This window comes from Periophthalmus magnuspinnatus, chromosome 19, assembly GCF_009829125.3.
Source record: "Periophthalmus magnuspinnatus isolate fPerMag1 chromosome 19, fPerMag1.2.pri, whole genome shotgun sequence".
Taxonomy (NCBI): domain Eukaryota; kingdom Metazoa; phylum Chordata; class Actinopteri; order Gobiiformes; family Gobiidae; genus Periophthalmus; species Periophthalmus magnuspinnatus.
In genome coordinates, this window is record NC_047144.1 from 17422892 (window position 1) to 17450378 (window position 27487).

A 27487-nucleotide genomic window follows, 5' to 3' on the forward strand; every position below is an offset into this window, starting at 1 on the left:
TGAGTATGCTAATGTTATTATCGACAAACAGGTGAACTACGGCTATGCTAACATTATCGACAAACAGGTGAAATACGGCCATGCTAACGTTATCATCGACAAACAGGTGAAATACAGCTATGCTAACGTTATTATCGACAAACAGGTGAAATATGAGTACGCTAATGTTATTATCGACAAACAGGTGAAATACAACTATGCTAACGTTATTATCGACAAACAGGTGAAATACGGCTATGCTAATGTTATTATCGACAAACCGGTGAAATATGACTAAGCTAATGTTATTATTGACCAACAGGTGATATACAACTACGCTAATGTTATTAACGACAAACAGGTGAAATAAAGCTATGCTAACGTTATTATCTACCGACAGGTGAAATATGGCTACGCTAACGTTATTAGCGACAAAAGGTGAAATACAGCTATGCTAATGTTATTATCGACCAACCGGTGAAATATGACTATGCTAATGTTATTATCAACAAACGGGTGAAATAAAGCTATTCTAACGTTATTATCGACCAACCGGTGAGAAATGGCTACGCTAACGTTATTATCAATCAACCGGTGAAATATGACTACGCTAATGTTATTATTGACCAACAGGTGATATACAACTACGCTAATGTTATTAACGACAAACAGGTGAAATAAAGCTATGCTAACGTTATTATCTACCGACAGGTGAAATATGGCTACGCTAACGTTATTAGCGACAAAAGGTGAAATACAGCTATGCTAACGTTATTATCTACCAACAGGTGAAATATGGCTACGCTAATGTTATTAGCGACAAAAGGTGAAATACAGCTATGCTAACGTTATTATCGACCAACCGATGAAGTACGGCTACGCTAACGTTATTATTGACAAACAGGTGAAATAGAGCTAAGTGTATTAAAGTGCAAAAGAGTCTGTTCAAAAGCTTTTTAATTTAATTCAATTAAACAATTGAGTGACAAAGCTCTTTAAATTCTAAACTAAACTGAATGCCTCACACTGTGTCTGTGTCGTAGCTGGTGAGTCATGACATTAAGTTCTGAAAACATATGGGCAGTGGTGAAAGGTAACGAAGTACAAGTAGTAAAGTACTGTACGTGTGTAGAAATCTGAGGTATCTGTACTTTACTTAAGTACATTTTACAGTGGATAGTTTTTAGTTTTACTTCACTACATTTGAGAGCAGTATCTGTACTTTCTACTCCACTACATTTTTGAACTGGACTGAAAAGAAAAAGTACTCCTCACATGATTTGAGGGGTTATTTTTACCATGTTTGTGGAAACCTCCTGACTAAAGTTTTTGAGTTTGAGCTTCGGCTCTGAGCAAAACACAAAATTCATAAGAAAAAAAAAGGACATCAATTTGGGTTTTTTCTGTGACTAAAATATGTCTAATTTTCAATCTATATAACTACATTTACACTTTAACAAATTAAATACTTTTACATTTTACTCTTAAAGTACACTTTTAAATGGGTACTTGAATATTTTTTACTTAAAGTAAAAGTATCTCATAAAAAAATCTACTTAAGTAACTTTTTTACCTCTGTAACTGTACTGTTACTTAAGTAACCACACTGAGTACTTCTTCCACCTGGAATCCAAACACTTGATTGACAGACCATTATTATCTGTTATTTACTGAAATATATAATATAGATTATAACTGTGAGTGTGCTTTGCAGATTTGACCCACCCTGGCGGTGTCACTGTTGTCATGGAGATGGTTTAAGAAGTTTAATGCTGTACTGTGTGTCTTTAAGTGTGTAATTACTGTCAGTAGTTTCTATATCTCAGTTCCTTTTAAACCACATAACAAATCTCAAACCATCTGTTTGTTCTGTTTCATGGGACACAGTTTAAAAAAGAACTTTTCAGCTGGTCTTCATGGCGATGCTATTACTCGACCTGTAATGTTCCACGGTATATGGCAATAAACATATTTTTACTCTGTCTTTACGCTGAAATTGCTTAATAAAGTGGCATTTTTACTGTGAGCAGGGCCTCCTCTCCACAGATCTGACCTGTAACTTGGCCAGGGGTGATGTCACCAGCTTGTCTCCATGGAAATACAAAAGTTTAGTGCCATACTGCGTAACATTCCAGGTTACAGCTGAACGACTTGGGAAAAAATATCAAATTACAATCAGGCCCGTCTACAGAAATTGACACAGGGAGGGCATTTCAGAACATATTTGTACAGATAAAAACTGCAAAATTAGACAGGATTTCAGCTGTGAAAAACACTACGGTACTTTTGCTAAGCGCGTCCGTTCAAATTTTGATTCTATCGCAGGCTAAGAAAAGCTAGCATGCTAGAAAAGTTACATAGTGCAGATTTAATACGTGTAATGAGAAGTGGTGGCTCCTCTGCTCTGGGTCGTGTTTTGGCCTGAGTTTCCATGGAGAATAGGAGGCTGGTTGTTATTCCGTCACGCTGCGTGCCGCCTGCGGTGCCGTGGGCTCGGGCTAAAGCTGTGTCAGGCTTCAGGATGGTCATCTGACTGAAAACAAACCATAGCCCGAGAGAAAAAACACACTCAGATGACTCACTGCGGTGGAGAGACGTCATGGAGTCAACATGGCCGCCCCAAGCAAACGGTCAGGGCCTGTTTTGTGTTTGAGTTCAGCAAGGAATGTGACAGAGAGGTTTTGCTGTGGAAAAATATGTGGAGTATTTATAGATATTAGTAATACTTTGCAAACGAAGCAGAAGATTCAATTTAAGAAGCTCACATCGAAAAACAAAACTATTTTTATCCGAGCAAACATAGACCGTATAAACCCTGTGACGTCACCCACAGCGTTCAGCTCCAGTCAACTGAAGTTCAGCGAAGCTAGCAGTTATAGCGGCTAATTTGAAGCAGAATTTCAGATTTGGAATTCTGACTGCGAGTATCATAGCAACCAAAGAGCCAATCCGGTGTGAGAGCCCCTTCCCGCCCACACCACTGGTTTAGCAGGGAGCGGAAACTTAGCAACGCTGTCAATCAAAACTGTTGCTAACGCTAGCGGGAGTGACCTCAAGGAAAGAAAGCGCCTGAATTGTCTGTTATTAATGTTCTTATCTTGAATCGTGGACATGGCGAAATAAAAACCCCTGGATCATGTAGAGCGGATTCATTCTGTCGTAATGATTGACAGGGGGGGGGGGGGGGGGGGCGAACTCGGGGAAAAGTTTAACAATGTTTCACGGTTTTAAATTTGCAAATGAAGGTAGAACGATCAGGGAGTTGAGAGCGAAGGGTTTGCCGTGGTCCAGGAGTGGAGCGTGACAAGGTGAGCTGGGTCAGAAGAGGTGAGATTCGTATTGGTCGTGGAGAGCTGGGTCAGAGGCAGAGGAGCTGAGCGGGTCCAGTATCTGTATCTCTGTATCTGTACTTTTACTTAAGTAACCACACTGAGTACTTCTTCCACCTGGAATCCAAACACTTGATTGACAGACCATTATTATCTGTTATTTACTGAAAATGTAAAATATAGATTATAACTGTGAGCAGTTATACACACATCTGACCTGCAACTTGCCCTGGCAGTGTCACTGTTGTCATGGAGATGGTTTGAGAAGTTTAATGCTGTACTGTGTGTCTTTAAGTGTAATTACTGTCAGTAGTTTCTATATCTCAGTTTCATTAAAACCACAAAACAATCTCAAAGCATTTGTTTGTTCTGTTTCATGGTACACAGTTTAAAGATGCACTATGAAACTTTTTTCTGGTCTCCATGGCGATGGTATAACTTGGCCTGTAATGTCCCACGGTATACGGCAATAAAGGCAAGGCAAGGCAAGGCAAGTTTATTTGTACAGCACAATTCGTACACAAGGTAATTCAAAGTGCTTTACAGAATAAGAAAGACATTAAAATCACACAAATCAAGCATAAATAATCACAAATAATCATCATAAAATCAACATTAAAAGAGAAGAGTGCAGAATAAAAACCTGTCAGTCATATGCACAGCTAAACAGAACTGTTTTGAGTCTGGATTTAAACATTGTCAAAGTAGAGGCCTGTCTCACATCTTCAGGAAGAATGTTCCAAGTTTTAGCTGCATAAAATCTAAACGCTGATTCCCCATGTTTAGTCCTGACTCTGGGCAGCAGGAGGCCGGTCCCTGAAGTCCTCAAATTGCGAGATGGTTCATATGGCACTAACATGTCGGAGATATACTTTGGACTTAGGCCATGGAGAGACTTATACACAAGCAGAGCTGCTTTAAAGTCTATTCTTTGAGCTACAGGAAGCCAGTGCAGAGACCTGAGCACAGGACTTATGTGCTCATACTTCCTGGTTCTAGTCAGGACCCGAGCAGCAGTGTTCTGGATGTACTGCAGCTGTGTTAAGGCTCGTTTGGAGAGGCCAGTGAGCAGGACGTTACAGTAGTCTAACCTACTGGAGACAAATGCATGGATAAGTCTCTCTAAGTCTGGCTTTGACAGTATACCTTTGATTTTTGCAATGTTTTTTAGATGGTAAAAAGCTGCACATGTTATTGATTTGATGTAAACGTATTTTTACTTGCATTTGTTCAGTTACAGGTGTTTTTTCAAGGTGAAATCCCTTAATAAAGTGGCATTTTTACTGTGAGCAGGGCCTCCTCTCCACAGATCTGACCTGTAACTTGGCCAGGGGTGACGTCACCAGCTTGCCTCCATGGAGATACAGAAGTTTAGCGCGAACAACCCCGCTGTCAACTCCCTGATCGATCTACCTTCATTTGCACATTTAAAACTGTTAATAAAGGGCCACAGTTTTTCCATAGAAAGTGAATTGGAGCCAGAGTCGATGTAGTTGTGGCTAGCAGGTTAGCTATGTCCATTTAGATATACAGTCTACAGTAAAGGCTTTCTCTGCTGATCCAAGCGGCTTCTTCAGTTCAAAGCAGCGAATGGTTTTTGTCCAGTTGACACATTAGATTTTTTCTTTCACTATAATAAAGTTCATTAGTCGCTGCTGATGATACAAAAACATTCACTTTGAACCAGGGCCGTGCAATTAATTTTTTTTATTGAGTGAGTGGTCAGTGATCATCTTGGGTCTTTTTAATCAAGAGCTGCACAGACGATCCTCTGTCAGTGAAAGCCCGTGGTCTGGAGATCAAATTTAACAAGAAGAATTTGGCATTTTTGTTGTTTTAAGTGTTAATTAAAAGTCTTTCTGCTCATGATCGATCAGCACGAAAAAATATTTACTATTTAGTCACATCTCTCAGCCTCTGTAACTTGTATACACGCTCTCAAGTACTTTACACCTGAGTAATAAGAAACGTTTAAACGCACAAAGCTTGTCCATGGGTTTCAGTGTCATAACAGCGTTGCCATGGTAAACGGTCACATTTTTATTCAGCGCTTTTTCCACCTTTAAGGCTCAAAATGCTTTACATCAAGGAACCACTCACCCATATGTTGCAAGTGGGATTTGAACTTCCAACCTTGGGATCAATGGACAAACACTCTACCAACTGAGCAACTGTCACCCCATAGTACTTAGAACATTAAAACGAAATATTACATTGTTTGAATGGGAAAAAGTCCTCAAAATGGCATCTATAACAGGAAGCTGGAATCCATGAATAGCTACAGTAATAACACATTTTCCATTTTTTTACAGGAGCCAGAGAAGCGTATCCCTGCCGTTACCGTCGGCGATGCCTCCATCATTAGCTGGCAGGCCCTTAAACGCAGCTGGAGACTCAACCGGGCCTTAGCTTTACCAGGATCAAGTCCAAGTAACAAGAACCAAACCAGGATCAACTTAGACCCACCTGAACCCAAAACCTTCACCCAATCCCCCAGTGCGCATCGAGAAAAGCCGGAATCACTTAGAACAGCTTTTGTAGACCCATCCAAAGATACTGCCACATATAAAACGCCATTACATCGATCTTCAAGCACGCAACCTCTCAAAGCATCGCACATCCAGACAAATTCCACCGCGAAAACTTTCATTCCCGAAAATAAAACCGGATTCTCTTCCATTACAATCTCGTCTCGGAAGGTTTGCAGGTCGTCCAGTCTTCCACCAACGCCTTCTCCGAGCCAAGAATCTATGGACGCAAACTCAAGACACATCATGGTGCAACGGAAAGCGACTATAGTGAAAGTTACGGAGCACAGAGTAACGACGAGTCCGATTCGGAATGTTAAGCCAGATTTGAACCAGCTGACAAGTCAAAAACTGGATACGGTAGTCCATCGACGGAAAGCTACGATTATTAAAGTGACGGAGCATAGAGAAAGGTTTAGTCCTACCAATGTTACGAGGAACAACGAGTACAGACATAGTTATACGGAAGGATTTTACAACGATAATCGTGTCTGGATGCAAGGAAATCAGGCCATCCCAAATCCAACTCCCATCGATTCAAAACCAATCCACAAATCAACCTTGAATCTCATCGTAACATCAACGCCTCCACCTTCAGTCCTGTCCCCACCGACTAAATCCGAATTCACAAACGCAACGTCACAAAGGCCGCAGAGACCGTCGAGTTGCTATGGAAATGTGTTTGGAAAATCTGAAGACGTTGAAGAGAAGTTGCAGCCGCTCACCAGGAAATTGAGTTTTGATTCTACAGAGAGAAATGGGTTTGGGAATCGGAACCGAGGTTTGAATGTTCCAAACACGAATGGGGTGAAAATATCAGGAAAGTCGGATAACGGAGAAGGAGAGATGGTGGTGCCGCCGCTGACGCTCATCAAAGCTCCTGGTAAGTCCTTTATATATTTTTTATTTATTATATTTATAGCAATTTTATTTAGTATTATGTTATTGCTATTTTATAACAACAGCATTAAAACCGAGGCAGTTATAGCGGCGAATTTGGAGTCCAGTTCCATTGTGGAATCCCGACCGCAACGCTGTCAATCAAACCTGTTGCTAACTCTAGCAGGAGTAACCTTGGGGAACGTAGGCGTCTGTTTGTCTGTTATTAATGTTCATATCTTGATTTACAGACAAAATAGTGAAATAAAAACCCCAGGATCATGTAGAGCGGGTTAATACGAACATTTAAGACGCAAATGATGAGTCTGACAGCAGCAGTTACAGAGAGAGGGGACACAGTTTTTACATAGAAAGTGAATTGGAGCGAGTTGATGGAACTGGAAATGCGCCCATGATCACTTCCTGTTTGGAACATGGCGGCTAGTAGGTTAGCTATGTCCATTTATATATACAGTCTATGTGAGCAACTAATATTTTTTGTACTATCTTTCAGTATAAATCCGTCAACTGCAGTTCAGGGTGTACAGTATATTATAATCAAAACAAAATACCAGTTTGAGTTGGTGCAAGTATCAAACGGTAAAGATTTTGGAAATTGGTTAATAAATGTCTTGCCCAAGGACAAAACAACAGTAGACAGAAACTGAACCATTGCTGATCCCATCTCTTTGCCTAAAATGTTCCACAGTATGGCATTAAACTTCACTATATCCACTGAGATATATCCAAGTAGGTGATGCTACAAGATTACAGGTCAGATCTGAGGAGAGGCTGACCCCACTTACAGTAGAAATGCATGCTTTTTAAGAATATTTTTGATTAGCATTAAACTTATATATTTAGCATTTATTACAGTTTTTAGTACACTGTGGAACATTCCTGGGAAAGCTACAACATTCCAGCGTGATAACCAGTACCTGAAATATATTATAAAATTCCTTTATAAAGTATTTGTGTATATTTTAAATTTTAATTCATTGTCTAATATCAGCATTTAAACAGAGCAGATTTTACCGTTAAAAAAATGTCTTGCCCAAGGACAAAACAACAGAATGCAGAAACTCAGTATATTAAATATAATTGACCTTTTTGCTTAGTTACCATCCGTAACTTTATTGTTTTTTGTTTTTTTTAATTTGTTTTGTCAGCAGTAGAGGGCAGATGTGAAACCTGTCCTCCCTCTCCTCACTTGGCCCCTCCCCCCTCCCCTGGCCCTTACCTCCTCTTGTCACCTGACCCCTCCCTTATCCCCTCACCTGGCCCCTACCTCTTCGCCTCACCTGACCTCTCCCCCCTTCCCTTCCCTGGCCCCTCTCTTATCCTCTCACCTGGCCCCTCCCCTTACTTGGCCCTTACCTCCTCTCATCACCTGACCCCTCCCCCTCTCCTTACCTGACCCCTCCCCCCTTCCCTCCCCAATCCCCTCCCCTGCCCTTTCTTCAGACTCACTTGTGCTCTTGTTCAGCTGTCACACTCTCAAACTGCAGTAACATAGACAGCATGTAGTGGTGATATGTGAGAATGCAGCATGACCGGGTCGGCCAATCCCGGTAATTACGCACGGTAGCTTTAAAGGTCCGCTATGGAACCTTTGCAGTGAGGAGTCTGCCACCTACTGGTCTCCATGCATATTGCTTTGGCTGTTATTTTCCACAGTATTACATTTTACTTTTCAATCTGACTACCTTTCCACAGATCTCAACTGCTTGTTTCCATGGAGATAGCCACGTTAATCTCTATGCTGTGGAACATTCCAGACAAAGCGATAACACAGAACCTCCCACCTGAAAAGTTACATAGTGCATGTTTAATCAAAGTGTTTTTATTTGCATATAAACTGGGTCAGGCCCTACATAGACGTTGTTTCTGTTACTCAGCAGCGTCGTCGTCACGTTGGTTTCGAGAGTTCTAAATATACTCTCCTGTTTCTGTTTATCTGTTTCCTTTGTGAGCGTTTTGTGCATGTTATTTTTCTGACCCAAACACCCGACGCGTTTCTGCTTTGATGAGCCGCAGACGACGTCACCGGACTGCACTCGGAGAACAGTCTGTGTTCTCAGACGACATGAGCTGAAAAGACTGTATATAAATGGATAGAGCTAACCTGGTAGCCGCCGCGCTCCAAACAGGAAGTGATCATGGGCGCACTTCCGCGCATTCCCATATTTCCCACATTTACACATCTCATATAATGTAAATGAAGATAAATATTTTGCAGGCTACTGATTTTAATATCTTTGTAGCTTCGCGGTAAACTCAGCGCGTTGCCGTTGACAGAGCGCTAATCCTCCCGCGCGCATATTTAATCATGTTTTTAGCGTCACTTTGGGTTAGCGGCCATTTCTCCGGGATTACTGACTCTTTTTGAAAAGTTTAAAAACTCAGATGCCACTTGGAAATGTCTCTGTTGCGCTCTTTGTACAGCGGCGCTCGATTTTTCATGTCCCTAGAGCGGAAAAGGCGTGCACTGCGACTCAGAGACGGCGCGCGGCGGTTCACAGATTGGAGCGGGGCCTTTGACTCTGTGTTTTTGACTGACCTGCGTTCACAACATAAGGAATCGGGATTAATTCATTTTTTTCCGTAATGCGTTAACTTGCCCAGCCCTAAAATAAATATCATTTGAATAAGCTGCTTGTTAGACATTAGAACTCCTTCCACTCACTTCACTTTACTGAAAATGATTAGCCAAATGCGCTAGCTAGCCTGAGTGGAGTGTGCGCTTTAAACCAGCCTCAGTGCATTAGGAGACTGTAATACAAACAGAAGAGGCCTGCCTCAGTCTGCTCCAGATCTGACTCGTAGAACAACCTCCGTGTGAAACCAATCATTCTTATGTGATCTCATTCATTAAGACTTTCATCAGTTCATTTCACAGGCCCCGGGCAGCGACGGTCACTCGGCGTTTGACACAGTCCAGACAGCGGTCCATATAAACAGCCCTGGAGTTGTGTTTTGTTTCATTCACACATGTTTAACACAAAAACCTGCATATTTAGGCTGAGTTTTTCTCTCAAACTGGAGATGTAACAGACTAATAATAAAGTGTCACTCAAACATGTGAATGAAACAAAAGACAACTCCAGGTCTGTTTTTGAGGAGGGAACAGCATTAGAACATGACTTAAAGCTACAAGAGTCAGTTTTGTTCAATATAAGACCTTTTAAGGCAGCGGAAGAAAGTAACAAAGTAAAATTAGTAAAGTACTGTACTTAAGTAGAATTTTTAGGTATCTGAATCTTAACACTGAAACTGGAGACAATAGCTGTTTCCAGTTTCAGTGTAGTTATCCCCTCTCTTCAGACAGATATAAGGCCGTGTCCAGCACTAATCTGACCAGAACTGAAGAAGTGACTTGGATGAGCAGCTAAACATCTTCACTCCTACAACGATTTGTCCAGTTGACAGATTTAACTTCCACTTTTACTTTACTTAAGTACATTTTACAGCGTGTACTTTTAACTTTTACTTCACTACATTTAAGAGCAGTATCTCTACTTTCTACTCCACCACATTTTTGAACAGGACTGAAAAGTAAAAAAGTACTTTTCATATGATTTGAGAGGTTATTTTTACCATGTTCGTGGAAACATCCTGACAGACGTTTTCGAGTTTGAGCCACGGCTTTGACCAAAACAAAGTCACACCCAGGCCACGCCCATGTCACAGGTGGAGGTGGAGACTCAAACAGAACGAAGAAGAGGAGGAGGACAAGGCAAAAACCAGGATCCTCGTCACGCCCAGGTGGAGACTGAACACACGTCACTCCAGGTCAAGCCCACATCTCGTCCAGGTCACGCTCCGGTGAGGTGGAGACAGAACACAGAAGGAGGAGAGGGCAAAAACCAGGACCAGATCCTAACGAGACTAGAACATCTTAAAACAAATGAAGTCGACAGTGTTCTGAATCCACACCTTTAAAAACATTCACATGAAAGAGTAAAGACACTAAACCTGATCATAACTGTGTTTCAGACGCCGACCAAACCCCAGAGGACGTCCTGGCTCTGAACGCCGCCGCCATCATCGCAAACATCAAACTTCAGAGACAGTGTAGCCAAAAGAGAACGTCAAACCGCCAATCTGATACGCACCCCGCCCCGTCACCACAGGACGACGCGGGTAATGCCTCAAGCTCATCTAATTCAGTACTACATAGACTTTTTTTAGACTTACTCTTACTTTTAGGGGTGTTTTCTGGTTCTGAGAGCAGGATTTGAACTGCCAATCTTCAGGTCAATCGGTAAACGCTCTACTAACTGAGCCACTGTCGCCCTCTAGTGTTTGACTGTAGCTCCTAAGGGTAAAAGTAACTGTATTTTTATTACTTGAAGTATTTAGTTGTGAAAGTTTTAAGACTTTAACTGGGTTTGATGGAAGCAGCAGTCACAGGAGGAGGAATAATAGCAACAAAGATGGAAGAAGAAGTGCTCAATTTTGTTACTTCAGTAAAAGTACAGATACCAGAGCAAGAAAGTATTCAAGTAAAAGTATCACTACTAAATCTACTGAAGTAAAATGTACTTAAAGGGTAAAAAGTAAAAGTATTTCACACAGATTTTGAGTCTTATAAAGCTTCAAATGTGGTGATTTTGATAAAGATTTGAGCTGAATGTAGTGGAGTAGAAAGTATAGATCCTGCTCTCAAATGTAGTGAAGTAAAAGTAAAAAGTATCATAGTAAAGTACAGATACATAACATTTATACTTAAATATGGTACTTTACTACTTGTACTTCGTTACGGTCCACCGCTGAATAACAATAGTCTTACATAACAAACCCGGCAGGTCCAGTTTTCATATTGCAGTTGTTAAAAACGTGGGCTTTGGTGATATTAGTACTTTCTACAACACTTGTTTTTAAGTTTTTATTGGTAATAAAAGTTAAGAAATAATTATTTAGAACAACTGCATTAAAATTCAGGCACAGTTTTACAACGTTCTGTTCCCAGAGCGACTCCCTGTGTCACTACGAGCCCCACAGATCTGCTCAAACTTGTAAATTCGAACCAGACCAAACATAAACGGTTTATTTATGTCTCTGTTGCCGTAGAAACCGCAATCCAGGACTCTGCGAAGGACGATAACGGCACGACTCAATCACACGCCGCTGCCTTCGTGCCTTTGAGCAATGACATTCAAAGATCAACGCAGGATATGTCTCTGCAGGTGAGGAGTTTGAGCTCGACAATCATGAGTTTACAGGGTTATCATAGTATCATAGCAACCAAAAAGCCAATAAAAACCCAGGATCATGTAGAGCGGGTTAATACGAACATTTAAGACCAAAATGATGAGTCTGACAGCAGCAGTTACAGAGAGAGGAGCCACAGTTTTTACATAGAAAGTGAATTGGAGCCAGATTCGATGGAGCAGGAAGTGCGCACATGCTCACTTCCTGTTTGGACCGCGGCGGCTAGCAGGTTAGCTACGTCCATTTATATATATAGTCTATGGTTAAGACGTCTTAAAGAGAATGTTTAAGATTGTGATGGATAAAGAAGTTTGTTTCTTTGGGTCTAGGATCACAAAGTTGTCCAATATAATTCATTAAGCCCACGTGTCACAGCGCCCTCTGCAGGAGTTTTGGATACACAAACATGAGGACAGCTAATTAATTTGTTGTTCATACATGTGCATCATTTTAAAGGTCCACATAGACTGTATATACAAATGGACATCGTTAACCTGCTAGCCGCCACGTTCCAAATAGGAAATGAGTATGAATGCGTACCCTGTAGCGTTAGCAACAGGTTTGATTGACAGCGTTGCTAAGGGCCTGCTTCCTGCTAAACCAGCGATGCAGACAGAAAGGGGCGTTACCTTCAGCAGCCTCGCTCCGGATTGGCTCTTTAGTTGCTATGATACCTGCGATCAAAATTTCAAATATATAACTCTGCTCCAAATTAGCCGCTATAACTGCTAGCCTCGACGAACTTCATTTGACTGATACTGATACTCACTTAGTCCACTTTTTTATACAGTCTATAGTTCCACAGTGTAACTTTTCTGGTGGCGTGTTTGTCACCTGCTTGTTTCCATGGAGATGTTTTTGCTTTGCCTGGAATAGTGGTTCACAAACTGTTGTACTTGCACCCCCTAGTGGTACGGAGACTAACCTGGGGGTACACAAGGACAGTGTTTGTTTTTAGTAAAAGTAAAATTCTCGTCTTGTCTTTGGTTGATGAGAATTGGATTAATTTGGATCTGCCAAACTTGCCTAATGGTTTTAAATCATGTTTACAAACTTTAATAAAATCCATTTATAACTGTTAAGATGCAGAATTTATGCAGTACAGACAGAGATGTTTACAGTGTGTAGGATGAAGAGGGACGAGATTGGCCATCAAAAGTCTCCAAGGTTATGCAAAAAAAACAAAAAAAGTTTGGGAAACACTTGGTTAGAATGACAATGTTCCACAGGATGGCATTAATCTGGTCAATATCCACAGAAAAGGCCAAGTTACAGGTCAGATCTGAGGCAAGGTTGGTAAGTTTAATGCCATGTCGTGTAATATTCCAAGCAAAACAGATGGCGGAACAGCCTAATAGAAAAGTTACATAGTGAACCTTTACGCTATTCAATGGGAAGAGCAAGGCTAAGATTCCCAACTGTAATATTCAAACATGATGGTCAAATACAGAATAATAGAGAAAAAAAGCAGTAAAAGTTTACTTCACTGTTGATTGTTGTTGACTTCCTCTGTCTGAGCGTCATTAAAGCTTTACAAAGTCATTTTAACAGTACACATCTCCTACACTTGTGAGATTGTGGCTTATGTAAAAACACTCAGACTGCCCCCTTGTGGTCAGGAGGCTCTGCTCAGGTCCCGTCCAGACTTCATCAATCGCTCCAAACGAAGGACTCAAGAGCTGGAGAGGAGGGTCAAAGAGAGGAGGACGGGCCAGGAGAGGAAGAGCGGGACCCCAGAGAAGAGGAGGGGGGTCAATGCCCACTCAGCACAGCACCAAAACAACAGCTGTCCCGGGACGATTGTGAAGGGTAAGAAGGCTGTTGGTGGTGAAATCATGTTGGTGTTGTTATGTTTCTCTTTAAAAAACAATAGAGTGGTTCCTCGTTATATCGCGGTTCACCTTTCGCGGTCTCGCTGTTTCGTGTTTTTGTTTTTTGTTTTTTTTACACTACTTCGTTTGGAGCGGTGCTAGGACGAAGAGGCACGGTCAGAGTAACTGTGAAATACACCTGAGTCACTATTAATTTTGTTTTATTTTTTATTTATGAAAAAAAACAGTACAGTACAAAACTTAACAGGACTTGACAAGAAATAGAAACATGCAAAGGAGACAAAGAAACAGACAAGAAAATGATAAACCTGGTACAAAGCAAAGGACAAGAAACAGAAAGAAAACAATGATCAGAGCTTGGGGTGGGTTGAGGTGCTGGGGGTTTAAAATAAGCTGATATTATTGATTTATTATTGAGCAGGTATGGAGGTATGGAGTGAATGAGTGAGTAGAGTTATGAAGTTAAAACAAGTTTTGACTACCGGTAGTTCTTCCCTTTTTTCCTTCCTTTCCTTTCTCCCTTTTCTTTTTTCCTCCTTTTTCCCCTTTTTTCTTCCTCTTTTTTGTCCTTTTCTGCCTTTTCTTTTCCCCCTTTGTTCCCTTTCTCCCCCTCCTCTCCTTATTTCGACTTTTCCATTCTTTTTTTTTCCTTTTTCCTTGAATAAATAATTGAATAATAACCTTCCCCACATCATTTCTTCCCTATACTCAAGCTAATACTGTTTGTGTGTCTATGGGGCAAGAAATGTCACTATTAACTCATTAAACAAGAGAGAAATGTGAGAAAATGTTAATGCCCGTGTGAGAAAAGTGTATAAAGTGTGTGGTGAGAGGTTTTACAGCATAAAACATATAGAATAATTGTAAAAAATAAAGCTTATTACTATTGCGGATTATTTTTAGAACGTAACCCCCGCGATAAACGAGGGACCACTGTATGTACTTGATATATGTAAGAAACAGTTCAACCCATAGACTGTATATATAAATGGACACCTGCACAAATATCTTGGTTGAGTAAAAGTGTAAAATTTAGTTAAAAATCTGGTTAAACTCGTGTTCTTCTGTTACTTATATCATTATGTGACTGACTGGGCTTTATTACTTCTACTTCTGCCACTTTAAAACCTCACTCTCAGTTCAAAATTCAACAGAACAGGTTGAATAGAGTCAGAGGAAGGGAAAAGAAGTCATTTTATGGTGTACTCTGCCCTCTAGTGGCCACACCATGGAAGTACAAGATGCTGAAATCCCATCAGTTGTGTCTGTTTTGATTTTATATTACAGTTATTTAAAAACTATACATGCATTCGCGTTATGGAGAGACTTACATATATGCTAAGATACAACAAGAAAAATATGAACTGGAAAAATGGAAATTGTATTTAAATGTTCTATTGTAATGTCTTTTGAAAACAATAAAATATAAGTAATTTAAAAAAAATCTATACATGCAATATTGTATTAACACACTGTTTTATCTATGCAAGTTTTTATTTCAATTTTCATTTAAAGTTCTGATCTGTCTCTTTTTAGATGAACCTTTGAAATCCAGCAGAGTTGTCACAAAAACACAGCAACGGTGAGTTTTAATGAACCTGTTCAAACTTATTTCTTTCTATATTTATTTATTTTTTCATTCCATGTTACATATTTTCAGCAAACCGCTACTGCCCTCGTGTCCTTGGGCAATGCATTCCTAACTGTGTGTGTCAGACTGGCAGCTATTAACTTTAATAACAAACCTTTATTTAACTAGAAAATAATCAGTTGAAATCAGGTTTTGAAATATCAGTGGTTTTGATGTAACCAGCAAAACGTAACAAGAGGTAAGTTAAAAATATGCACAACTCCAGGTCTGTTTGTGATGAGGAAACAACATTAGAACAAAGACCAGAGAATAGAGTCATATGGACCTTTAACAGAGGTTCAGACAGAGCAGAGCCTACAGTTAGCATCACTCCTCCCGGGTAAACACTCGCCTTTCGTCTTTATGAGGTTTTTCCGTGGTGACAGATGTGAACGACTTGTGAGCTCTTGTTTTACTTTGAGGAATGTGTTGGTGGAAAAGTGTCTGGGTTTGTCCTGTGTGTTTGTTGACTGTCTCTTGTCCCCACAGGCCCCTGGAGGTGAAGAGGAGTCAGAGGGAGGAGGTGAAGAGGAGACATGAGGAGCAGCAGGAGGAGGACGCACGGAGAGACGCCATTTTGAACAACAGACTCAGGGCCGATCTGTTTAAAAAGGTTTGGTATTTGAACTGAGATTTTTCTACAAAGTGATGTATGTGGTGTGAACAGGACAGAGACCAAAACTGTTTGTTTTTTTAAATTAATTTTTTACTTTTTTTTAGCACAAAACATGAATATATCTGTATATTTATATTTACAATGGTGGTCTTAAAATCATCTCAATCCTAAATAAACCTGTGCTGTAAAATGGACCGTTTACATATAAAGACATCAGCCGTGATGGAAGAAGTACTCACTTTTGTCTATTTAAGTAAAAGTACAGATACCAGAGTAAAAAAAATACTAAGTAAAAGTAAAAGTATCACATATAAAAATATACTTGAGTAAAAGTACAGATACAAGGGCAAAAATTATTATACTCAAGTAAAAGTATCACATATAAAAATCTACTTAAGTAAAATTACAGATACAAGGGCAAAAAATACTCAAGTAAAAGTAAAAGTATCACATGAAAAAATCTACTTAAGTAAAAGTTCAGATACAAGTGCAAAAAATACTCAAGTAAAAGTATGACATGAAAAAGTAAACTTAAATAAAAGTACAGATACAAGGGCAAAAATACTCAAGTAAAACTAAAATTAGCACATAAAAAATTAAGTAAAAAGTTAGCAAAAGTTAAGTCAAGTAAAAGTATTAAATTTTGAAAAATGTATTTTAAGGAGTAAAAAAATAAAAGTATAAAAGTACTTCTTATAAAGCTTCAAATGTGGTGATTTTGACAAAGATTTGAGCTGAATTTTGAACAGACTGAACTGAATTGATTGTTTTTTTTCTGTCTGTTTTTAATCATATATTTTTATTTACTCAATTTATGAAAAATAAACCCTCAGCCTTTTCAGCAGCTCTCACAAAATAGCAGAGTAGATAGCACAGATATTTCTCTCAAACGTAGTGAAGTAAAAGTAAAAAGTACACACTGTAAAATGTACTTAAGTAAAGTACAGATACCTAAATATTTATACGTCAGTACAGCACTTTAATACTTTTATTTAGTTAGATTTTACCACTGTAAATTCAAATATAAAACATCTTTTCTTTGCATAAACACTGTCCTCTGTAATCTCCATCTCATTTCAAACTCATATTCTTCATATATTTAGTCTAGATTCAAAACATCAGCTCATTAAAACTGAACCAAAACAATGATTTACTTCAGTTACTTCACTTTTGAACAAATGTAGTACTCCTTCACACTACTAGATGTCACTACAACACAAACCGTACAGTCCACATCAACTTCGAACACACCATCAACATTTTTATCATGTTTAAATGGAAAAAAATGAATGTCAAGACGCTCTAAAACGTCTGAAATAAAAATATATTCCCCATATTTTACACTCCTGGCTCTCGTTGGATTGTGAACTGTGTGAATTCTTGTATGAGGCCAGTGTTTTGACGGGACAAAGGGTTCCTCAGTGACATAAAACACGCAGCTCCTTTGTCTGAGGCTAAAACTGGTGCAGGGGGACGACAGGGAGCAGGGGTCAGCAGCCTCTGTCCAGTATCTCTATATCCACTTATATCGTTATATACATGAAGCTGGAGCTATGTTTTGCGGGCCAGTATTTATCCTGTGTACTTTTACTTTGCACTACTGGGACATTTTTGGTTGTTTTTTGGCAGATTTAAGCTGTAAAAGTTTAAATTAATAACTTCTTTGACTCATTACAGACGCAAACTCACTACTAAAGTGTTTCGTTTTGCTGTTGTTGTTTTTTTGTGCCACACGTGATTTTAACAATATCGTAGTTTCAATATTATCGTTTATCATCTATATTTACTTCAGCGATATATATTAAACTGTAAAATGTGGGATAATAAGTGGAAATAGATGGATTTCGTTCTGTTCAGATCCACGTGGCTCTGGATTTAACTAGAAAAGAATAATTTCAAATCAGTTTTTGAAATACTGGGGGTCAGGGGTCTTGGTTTAACAAAATGTAACAAGAAGAAAATTAAAGTTTTGGGTTTTTTTTTCAAATAAATAACTACAAGTATCTGTCAAATCATAATCGAACCATAGTCTGTATAAAGAAGTGGACAAAGTGAGTGTGACATCACCCACAGCGTTCAGCTAGCAGTTATAGCGGCTAATTCAGAGCCAAGTTGCATATTTGGAAGTCTGACCACGAGTATCATAGCAACCAAAGAGCCAATCCGGAGCGAGGCTGTTGAAGGTAACACCTCTTCTCGCCCGCACCGCTGGTTTAGCAGGGAGTGGGCGCTTAATAACCCTTTAAGGACGGAGCACACTATAGACCAGTACAGGTCGCCTAGACTATTATTCTTTTTTTAGCCATAAAAATCATGTTAAAGGAAGTATCATAATGTACTGCTTTTTTCACACAACTACCTCTATTTTACAATCCATCCGTATTGTTTTCTTGGACGTATTGACTAAGTGACACCTGCGCTCTGATTGGTCATCTTCAAAGGACACTGGAGGCAGATTACCGTAATGACAGTAAAATATTTAAACAGCCTCATGCCTCCGCTTTGAGACGCTGTTTAAATTTACTTGAGAGCACGACTGGTTGCGGAGTTACGGTAATGGAAAGTCCACAACCACGCTCAATTGGTGGCGATATCATCTGCCGCTATAGGGTTAACAACGCTGTCAATCAAACCTGTTGCTAACGCTAGCAGGAGCGACCTCGACGAAAGACGGCGCATGATTCGTCTGTTATTAATGTTCATATTTTGATTTACAGACACAATAGTGAAATAAAAACCCCAGGATCATGTAGAGCGAGTTAATACGAACATTTAAGACCAAAATGACGAGTCTGACAGCAGCAGTTACAGAGAGAGGGGCCACAGTTTTTCAATAGAAAGTGAACTGAAGCCAGAGTTGACGTTAGCTACACTCTGGATTGGCTCTTTGGTTGCTATAATACTCGCGGTCAGACTTCCAAATACGGAATACAAATACGGAAAATACGCCATTTTGCGCTATCAACAGCTCATGGTTTGTTTTGCTAATCGCTATGGCAACTGTCGTCATTTTTCACCGCTCCGACGTCCACGAAAGAGCGCGGAACAACACAAGAGGAAGCTGTTCTTCAGATATGGTACAAATTGGCTCCAGATGCTGCTGTAGTGAGTTATTGAGTTATTGTTGTGACAGGAGGAGGTGAGAGCTCAGAGATGGATGAGCGACTCGTATCTGTTTAATCAAATGCGTTTTTGTTTTTTCTTTTTCTTTTTTTTTTTTTTGCAGAAACTTTTGGACCAAGTTCTTCAAAGGAGCAAAGATTGAGAGACGCAGAAGTTCGCAGATGACAATGGAGGTTTTATTTCTATGTGCTTCTCAACGTCCGGACATGGCGAAGTTAAACCCTCCGCAGTTTGAACGGGAATTTTAACGACGCCGCTGCAATCTCTGCCTCCTCAGCCTCTCGTTCTTCTCCTGAGATAAGCAGCTGCTACTCTCGCAGATAAACCCGACAAGAAAAAGCAAAACGTTGAGCTAGCGTAGCCTAAAACGAGGTCAAAGAATAAGCTAATGAAACAGCAGAAGCAGAGCAACGCGTGGAAGCACTGCTCTAAACTCAGATCTATGGAAAGGCAAGCCAACTCGTGATAGCAAAACGTTGTAGATGTTTCACTTAAAGGTAGACGGCGATGTATTTGAGGCCTTTCATTGGTTGAAATGTTACGCAGTGGAGCTTTTAAGTTAATAACAGCAATAAAACTTCACACTGAACACATCCAGATGAGCCCAACTGACCTTTGACCTCTCAAACCAGTGACCATCATGAACATCAATCACAAACGCAGAGTGGGGGATGTGTTTTGCTACAGGGCACAACTGTAGAGCTCTGGATTCGCACCGGCAGGTTTCAGGTTTGATACTCGCCGATCGTTATTTGAACTGAACAAAAAGAGCTGATCTGGGGGTTAAGGATTGTGTTTTATTTATTTTTTTGACAGTAATTTCTTTTATAATGGTCTGAATAAACTGCAGGGGCGACAGTGGCTCAGTTGGTAGAGCGTTTGCCCACTGATCCTAAAGTTGGCAGTTCAAATCCCGCTCTCGACATAAAAAAAGCATCATTAGTTGAGCGGTCAGAGCCACTGATCCACAGGTTGACGGTGCGATTCCAGCTCCCACAGATGAACCCTGTTGTTGTGTGTCCTTGAGCAAGACACTTACCCCACCTCAGTGTCTGTGTACACTGCTGTATGAATGTGTTTTGAGTGACTTGAAGATGAAAAAGTGCAGTATAAAAATGTGACCTTTGACCCTCAAGTTGTGTCGTGTAAATGATGTTTAACTTCAGAACTGTCCTCTCTTTTTGTTAAAGGCTTTTCTCTAATTCCTGAACTTCTTCTTAAGTGATTTCTCTCTAATATAATCAGAATATTATCATTTTGTCTTGAAGATAAAAATATATTGAATTAAAAAATCACTTTGTTTCTGACGTGGCTCTTTTCTGTGAGATATAAAAGCGTACAGTTTATGTGATATTTAAAAAAAATAAATTAATTGCACATTTTGATTTGCTGCATGGTTACAGTAAAAAATATGAGTTAAATATCAAATTATTACATCTTTTTTTCCCCTATACAACCATAGACTGTACAGAAGTCGACTAAGTGAGTGGAATTCTGACTGTGAGTATCATAGCAACCAAAGAACCAATCAGGAGCGAGCGGGCGCTTCAATCAAACCTGTTGTTAACGCTAACGGGAGCAACCTCGGGGGAAAAAAAAGGTGCTTGATTCATCTGTTAAATAAAGATCTTTAGGACCAAAGAGGATAAACACATGAGATTCCCTGATTTTTGCCTTCTGATGTTGTGTTGAAGTTGTGTTACAGCTAAAATGAAATATCTTGGGCGTATCATCACTGCGGACACAGCAGATGATGATGATATTTATAGACAATGCAGGATGTTGTACACTCAAGTTAATACTCTTATGCTCAAGTTCATATTGTGCACCATTATATACTGAATAAGTATATTGTATTATATTATATACTGAATAAGTCAGAAAATGAAATAATAATGTCACTAACAAGTTTAGTCCTGGTTTGGTCCTGGTTTACTCTTGGTTTAGTCTTGGTTCGGTCCTGGTTCAGTCCTGGTTTGGTCCTGGTTTAGTCCTGGTTTGGTCCTGGTTCAGTCCTGGTTTGGTCCTGGTTCAGTCCTGGTTTGGTCCTGGTTCAGTCCTGGTTTGTTCAGTGCAATTCGTTATCAGTCCAGGATGTGGAGACACTGGTGTGGCTGTCTTTTTAAAATGTAGATGCTTATTATTTGTATTGTCGCTGTCACTGTCTGTTTTTAAAAATGGACCATGACTCCGAAATAAAGATGAATTGAAATGAAATCATTATTAATGTTTATATCTTGATTCACAAACACAATAGGGAAATTAAAAAATGCAAAAGCGGGTTAATACGAGCATTTTAAGACCAGAATGACAAGTCTGACAGCAGCAGTGATAGAGAGAAGAGCCACAGTTTTTCAATAGAAAGTGAATTGGAGCCAGAGTCGATGGAGCCGGAAGCGCGCTCATGATCACTTCCTGTTTAGAACGTGGCGACTAGCAGGTTAGCTATGTCCATTTATATAAACAGTCTATGTATACGACACACAAAAAGCAAAATGAAGCATTAGCATTAGCATTAGCATTATTACATCACATCCAAACTCTAGCTGTTCACTACAATCACTTGTTTGTATCTATTTATTAAGCTTTGACCATCTCGTCCCAGTTTGCACAACACGTCTTTTGTTGGGTCCTGGGACAGTGACGAGGCACCTCTCTAATTATGCAGACTCAGCAGGGCCCTGGCAGCTTCAGAGGAGAATGTCAGGACCAAAAGGAAGGATTCAGGACCACGCTGTTCTCTGTGGAGCCTCTGTCTCCGTTTCACTGGCAGCTTCTCATTTCGCTTAAAAGGCTCTTGGGTTTAAAGAACTCACAATATATGGAACTTGATGTGCCGTTCAAACGAAATTAAATGCGTTCAAGTGCGTTATGTAACTTTTCTGGTGAGGGGCCGACCCGCCGCTATCGCTATGGAGATGTCGTATACTTTCACACTTGTTCGGTTTGGTCCTGTTTGAGTCTTGGTCTAGTCCAGGATCCAGGTCCTCTTTAATGGGATGTTAATGTAAACACACACATGGAGCGGAGCAGCGTCTGCAGTGATGTGGCCACTGGGAACTGAGTCCAAAGGCAAAGCTCTCCAATTACCGGGCAATCTATTACCCTCACCTGTAGTCCTGGCGTAGTCCTGTTTAGTCCTGGTTTGGTCCTGGTTTAGTCCTGGTTTAGCCCTGGTTTAGTCCTGGTTTGGTCCTGGTTTGGTCCTGGTTTAGACCTGGTTTAGTCCTGGTTTAGACCTGGTTTAGCCCTGGTTTAGTCCTGGTTTAGCCCTAGTTTAGTCCTGGTTTAGTCCTGGTTTAGCCCTGGTTCAGTCCTGGTTTGGTCCTGGTTTAGACCTGGTTTGGTCCTGATTTAGACCTGGTTTAGTCCTGGTTTAGACCTGGTTTAGTCCTGGTTTAGTCCTGGTTTAGCCCTGGTTCAGTCCTGGTTTGGTCCTGGTTTGGTCCTGGTTTGGTCCTGGTTTGGTCCTGGTTTAGCCCTGGTTTTGGAGAGGTGTTCAAGTCCCACCAGGAGGAGGCCCCCAGGGAACACCCAGGACACGCTGGAGGAGCTGGAGGAAGTGTCTGGGGTGAGGGAGGTCTGGGAGTCCCTGCTGTGACTGTTGCTCCTGTGACCCGGCTCTAGAGAAGAGGAAGAAAATGGATGGTATAAGTGTGAACGCCCTTTTTGTTCTATGTATTCCCACTGCCAAATAATCCATGAAGAAGCACATAGCTAATTACATGTACTTTTACTTGTACTTTTACTCTTACATTCCCACATTTTTTGTTCACTATTTTCTTTTTTTTTTAGTTAAATTATATCATGCCGTTTTAACCCTCATGATTCCACCACATCCTCACTGCACAGTCCAGGTCACTTTCTCTCTACAGACAATGGGCTTTTACAAAGTACTGAGTCTCCATCAAACTGCACAAAGTGAACGACCATGTGACCGAGAGCCGCACAAAGACGTCAGTGTAAGAGTCCAGGAAGAATCAGTTAAAGTCACACGTCAATGGCGGCGGGTCATTATGGCCGTGTCTCAATTTGCCAAACTGGCCTTAGAATCACCATTCAAAGTGTGCGTCGAAGGGCAGTTACGTAATTTCCGGCGCAACAAGGGCTGTCCCATTTCAACTTCCCTTTGATGCACACTTCGAATGGTGATTCTAAGGCCAGTTTGGCGAATTGGGACACGGCCGTGGACTGAAGACTCAGTCCACGACCTGAGTGATGCTAAGTGTTTAACCCCTTAACGTTCCGACGGCCCGCCCTCGGGCGCACTGTTACGCACTATTTTGCAGAAGTTTTGCGTTTTAAACATGAGGAAACGGACAAAACAAAGGAAGTACGCGACCGAGGACACTGTGGATGTTTGTACAAGTGAAACTAGAGGCATCTTGGACCTGGAGCGGTTCGTGGAACCGAGTGAAGATCTCATGATGGACTCAGGAGCAGAGGACCTGATGAATTGATGGATTGGATGAAGTTCCTGATCGGTAAATGTGGTTTATTCTGCTATTGACTTAATTGTGGGTCAAATGTGTATCATGTGTATTTAGTAGCATTAGATAATTCCAATCTACGCCCCCCGACCACCACCAATCATCACACACACACCACTTGGGTGAAGTGTCTTGCCTAAGGACACAATGACAGAAATTGGTCCGAGCGTGACACGATCCTCCAACCTCTGTCACAGAATGACTGTCACACTGTCACATGTACAGTGTATTTTTAGTTTCCAGTGTGTGTTTGTTCACTGTTTGCAGTGTGTGGTTTGTAAATATATATTTATTTTGACCCATACCACTTGTTTTGAATATATTTTATATACAAATACACATTATATATTGTGTTTTGATATGGTATGTAAATGTACAGTAATAGAGCAGCTGTGCAGATACAGACTCCTCTCAGTGTGTGTTGGTCATTGATACTGTCACTAGTTTATGAGTTGTAAAAATCAAATGATCGTGTCATATACTGAAAAAGTTACCGGACTGTCTCCCAGACCACAGTAGGACAATCTCCCTCAGTCACAGCAAAAGCTTCACACAGTGGCTAATACTCATAATACAAGTCAGAGCTTTATCATAAAAATGTTAAGTGTGTTTTCAACATTGGAGTTTACAGTTGTCTTGGTTTGGTTGGAAGTTCATGTTTTTCCATAGTTAAAATTAAATATTTATACTTCCAATAGCATTAACATACTACACAGGTCATGAGCAAGATTTTTGTCATTTTCATTGTATAAGTGGCTAAAGCACTTAATTAAAAGTCTTATTACAGAAATGTAAATGCGGTAATTCGATTCTTTTAATAAACCATTTAATTTGGATGGATGTGATGCAGCATGACCACAGTGCGCACGTCTGATGTCGCTCACACTGGTCCATGGGACGCTCAGGGAGTTTGTGTGTTTGCTCAGACTCGTGAAAAATTAGAGGGAACATTGTTCTGTGTGGAGTTAAACGGAGAGGTCAGACACAATCAAACCCGTCTTTTGACTGGACAGAACGCTGCATGTGATCATTACAGTGTTTGTCCCGTCCACACAAAGGTTATTACGTTGTGTTGATTTGTCGTATGTGAATTAAAGCAGCAGTTACACAAAACCATCCCTTTAAATTACCCTTTGCTTTTACTGAAAACGATGAATGTGTGAATACAAATGACACATAACATCAAGTCAAGTTTGAGAAAGCAACGAGAATTTGACTCTCAAAAGTCCACATTTGTATTGATTAAAAAAAAACAACATACTTGCTAATTGATGCTGTAGCTCAACATATTTAAATTTGAAGCTGAATTATATTTTACACAGTATAAATTCATCCACAAATCACAAAATAGGCTACAGAATATGAATGGCGAATCACTGCATCACCTTCAATTCACATTAATTTGAAATAATATGAAATAATATGAAAAAATATGAAATAATGTGAAAAAATATGACATAACTAAAGTCATTACATACATTTTTGTTAATTTAATTACACTAAATTATAAAAACTTGCCTCATTTCTTAGCTTGAGAATGATTATTTTTCTGTTAAATTAATAATAACACTGGTTTTGGTTTCAGAATAAGGAAAAAGTAAGTGTTGCCATAGCGATTAACCATTTAAAATATTACATTATTTTAAAATGGGGAAAGAGTCCAAAAAATGTTGCATGTAACAGGAAGCTGAAGCCCATAAATACAAAATAAAACAAGTTTGTGCCATATTAAAACTCATAATTTATGGCTAATGTAAAAATATAAAATCATATGTTTATTATTAGAATATTTCACTGTACTGTATTTAATTAATGTCACGTTCTGGTATTGTTCTGGTTTAAAGTTACAAAATTTTCTTGTGTTTTATTTTGTAAACAACCGGAAGTGTCGTTTTCCCGTCGCTTCTCGTAAAACGGACTCTTTAGGACCCTGCGGAGCCGTTTCCCCGAAGCACATGGTCCCCGCTCATAAGACAACACTTCTCTCCAGTAATTGCCTTGGAATTGATGTCATTCCAAGCGGGCCACCGAGCCGTGCCGAGCCGTGCCTTCCGCTCTCCGCGCGCTCTTTGTCCACGGTCACTTTTACGCACGGATTATCTGAGTCCGGGTTTGCGCCTCTTTCTTCTGTGAATGAAGTGAACAGCTGTTGTGCCCGGGATTTCCTTCGCGGATCGCATTTCAGGAAGACTGCTTTTTATTTTTTTCTTTCCAAAGGGGGGTTTTACGCATCAGCTGGTGTTTGGACTGGGATTGTATGAAGTGAAGGGAAGGAGGACGAGAGCGCGCGCTTGGCTGGATCGATTTTACGCATCAGATGGGCATCATGGAGCCCGGCAGTGCGAGTTTGAAGTTTGCGCTTTTGGCAGTTTTTTATTCTTTGGTTATGTCTGCAGCTGCACGTGACAGCGCGGGTGCCAAACGTACGACAGGTAAGACAATGGATACGTTACGTTTAACCCGTGCGTAATTCCACCCGTGCGTAATTTCACTGTCTCCAATCTTGGATCAGTTTTTGACAAATAAAATACGTTTATAATGGACATTTAATTGACTATTTTTACTTTGGTTTACCATTCATTTCATCTGTAAAATCCTGTTGTTATTATTCCCATATTAGGCTATTGGCAGAGGATTTTACGCAGGATGCCCTACCTGACATTTATCTCCAGATTTCCACGAATGCTTTAAAGGTGCACTATGTAACTTTTCTGATGCAGGCTCCACCACCAGCTTATTATTTCCCTTTTAAAGTAATAATAACATTTAGGGTACCCATGGGTTTCAGAATAAGAAAAAAAAGTAAGTGCTGCCATAGCGATTAACCATTTAAAATAAAACATATATTTAAAATGGGGAAAAAGTCCTAAAAATTGACATATTATTGCTTAGCCTTAAATGTTCCGTACTATAACATTAAACTTTTCCGTCTACACAAAGACAAGCGAGCAGGTAACTTCACTATAGGCAAAATTACAGGTCAGATCTGTGGAGAGGCGAGCCCACTTACAGTAAGAATGTGTGTTTTTAAGGTGTTTTCTTTCCAGTACAACACCTGTTATTGATTAATTGCAAAGTAGATATGTTTAATTCTGTGCTGTGGAGCATGCAAAGTGAAGCGACGACATCTCCGTGGAAACAAGCAGGTGGCAAACTATCAACCAGAAAAGTTCCATAGTGTCTCTTTATTAACTATGCTTGTCTAATCATGAGCAGTTGTACAGTAAACTCCTACACACTCAGCATTAAGTTTTCAAGTTTATTTCTATGTTTTTGAAATATGCCAGAGATCAGAAATGATATATATGCAGTAAATAAACTTGCGTCTTTAATTTTTGATCCGTTTGCTGTTTTTGTGTTCTCTCAAATGAACGTTTATAGTCCCAGCAGTGATCCAAACGGCGCTGAGGGTCCTGTATAATTGATAATCCTGGAGGTCTCTTTGGTAAACTTTGGGAACATTTGAGATTTGGTTTTGGGGTTTTGGGAGTTTTTAAGACTCATCAAAAATACACATGTTTGAATAAGTTATGGAGCGAGGTCTGGTGAGGTCATTCCAGTGGCAAGTTTGCACAGAAAGTTTATATTTGGAGGGTAATCCGAACATTTTTACCCAACACACTTTGCAGTTAAACCTTAGGGAAATAACGAAGGCGGCATTGACTAAATAAATTTTTGCTGGACTTAAGACATGTGCTGCCGATCGACTCGTTGACTAAAAAAGGAACGTGGCAAAAGCTCTTGCATATCTCTTTGTATTGGACCATAGACTGTAGAAAGAAGTGGACTAAGTGACTGAAGCGCCTGATTTGTCTGTTATTAATGTTCATATTTTGATTTACAGACATAATAGTGAAATAAAAAACC

The 27487-nt window shown here is 40.0% G+C and overlaps 2 protein-coding genes across 2 annotated transcripts in view; both read left to right on the plus strand.

Moving 5' to 3' along the window:
• c19h10orf90 (chromosome 19 C10orf90 homolog) overlaps positions 1-21344 on the plus strand; it is a 29375-nt gene extending 8031 nt beyond the window's left edge. The window contains exons 4-10 of the mRNA XM_055229842.1: positions 5621-6719; positions 10712-10858; positions 11789-11904; positions 13549-13738; positions 15298-15343; positions 15881-16004; positions 19234-21344. Of these exons, the coding sequence (XP_055085817.1) occupies positions 5621-6719; positions 10712-10858; positions 11789-11904; positions 13549-13738; positions 15298-15343; positions 15881-16004; positions 19234-19272 (1761 nt within the window). The 3' untranslated portion in view covers positions 19273-21344. The remainder of the gene's footprint in view (positions 1-5620; positions 6720-10711; positions 10859-11788; positions 11905-13548; positions 13739-15297; positions 15344-15880; positions 16005-19233) is intronic.
• Positions 21345-25946: 4602 nt separating this feature from the next.
• Positions 25947-27487, plus strand: part of LOC117386889 (disintegrin and metalloproteinase domain-containing protein 12-like) — a 160547-nt gene continuing 159006 nt past the window's right edge. The window contains exon 1 of the mRNA XM_055229843.1: positions 25947-26052. Coding sequence (XP_055085818.1) covers positions 25947-26052 — 106 coding nt within the window. The remainder of the gene's footprint in view (positions 26053-27487) is intronic.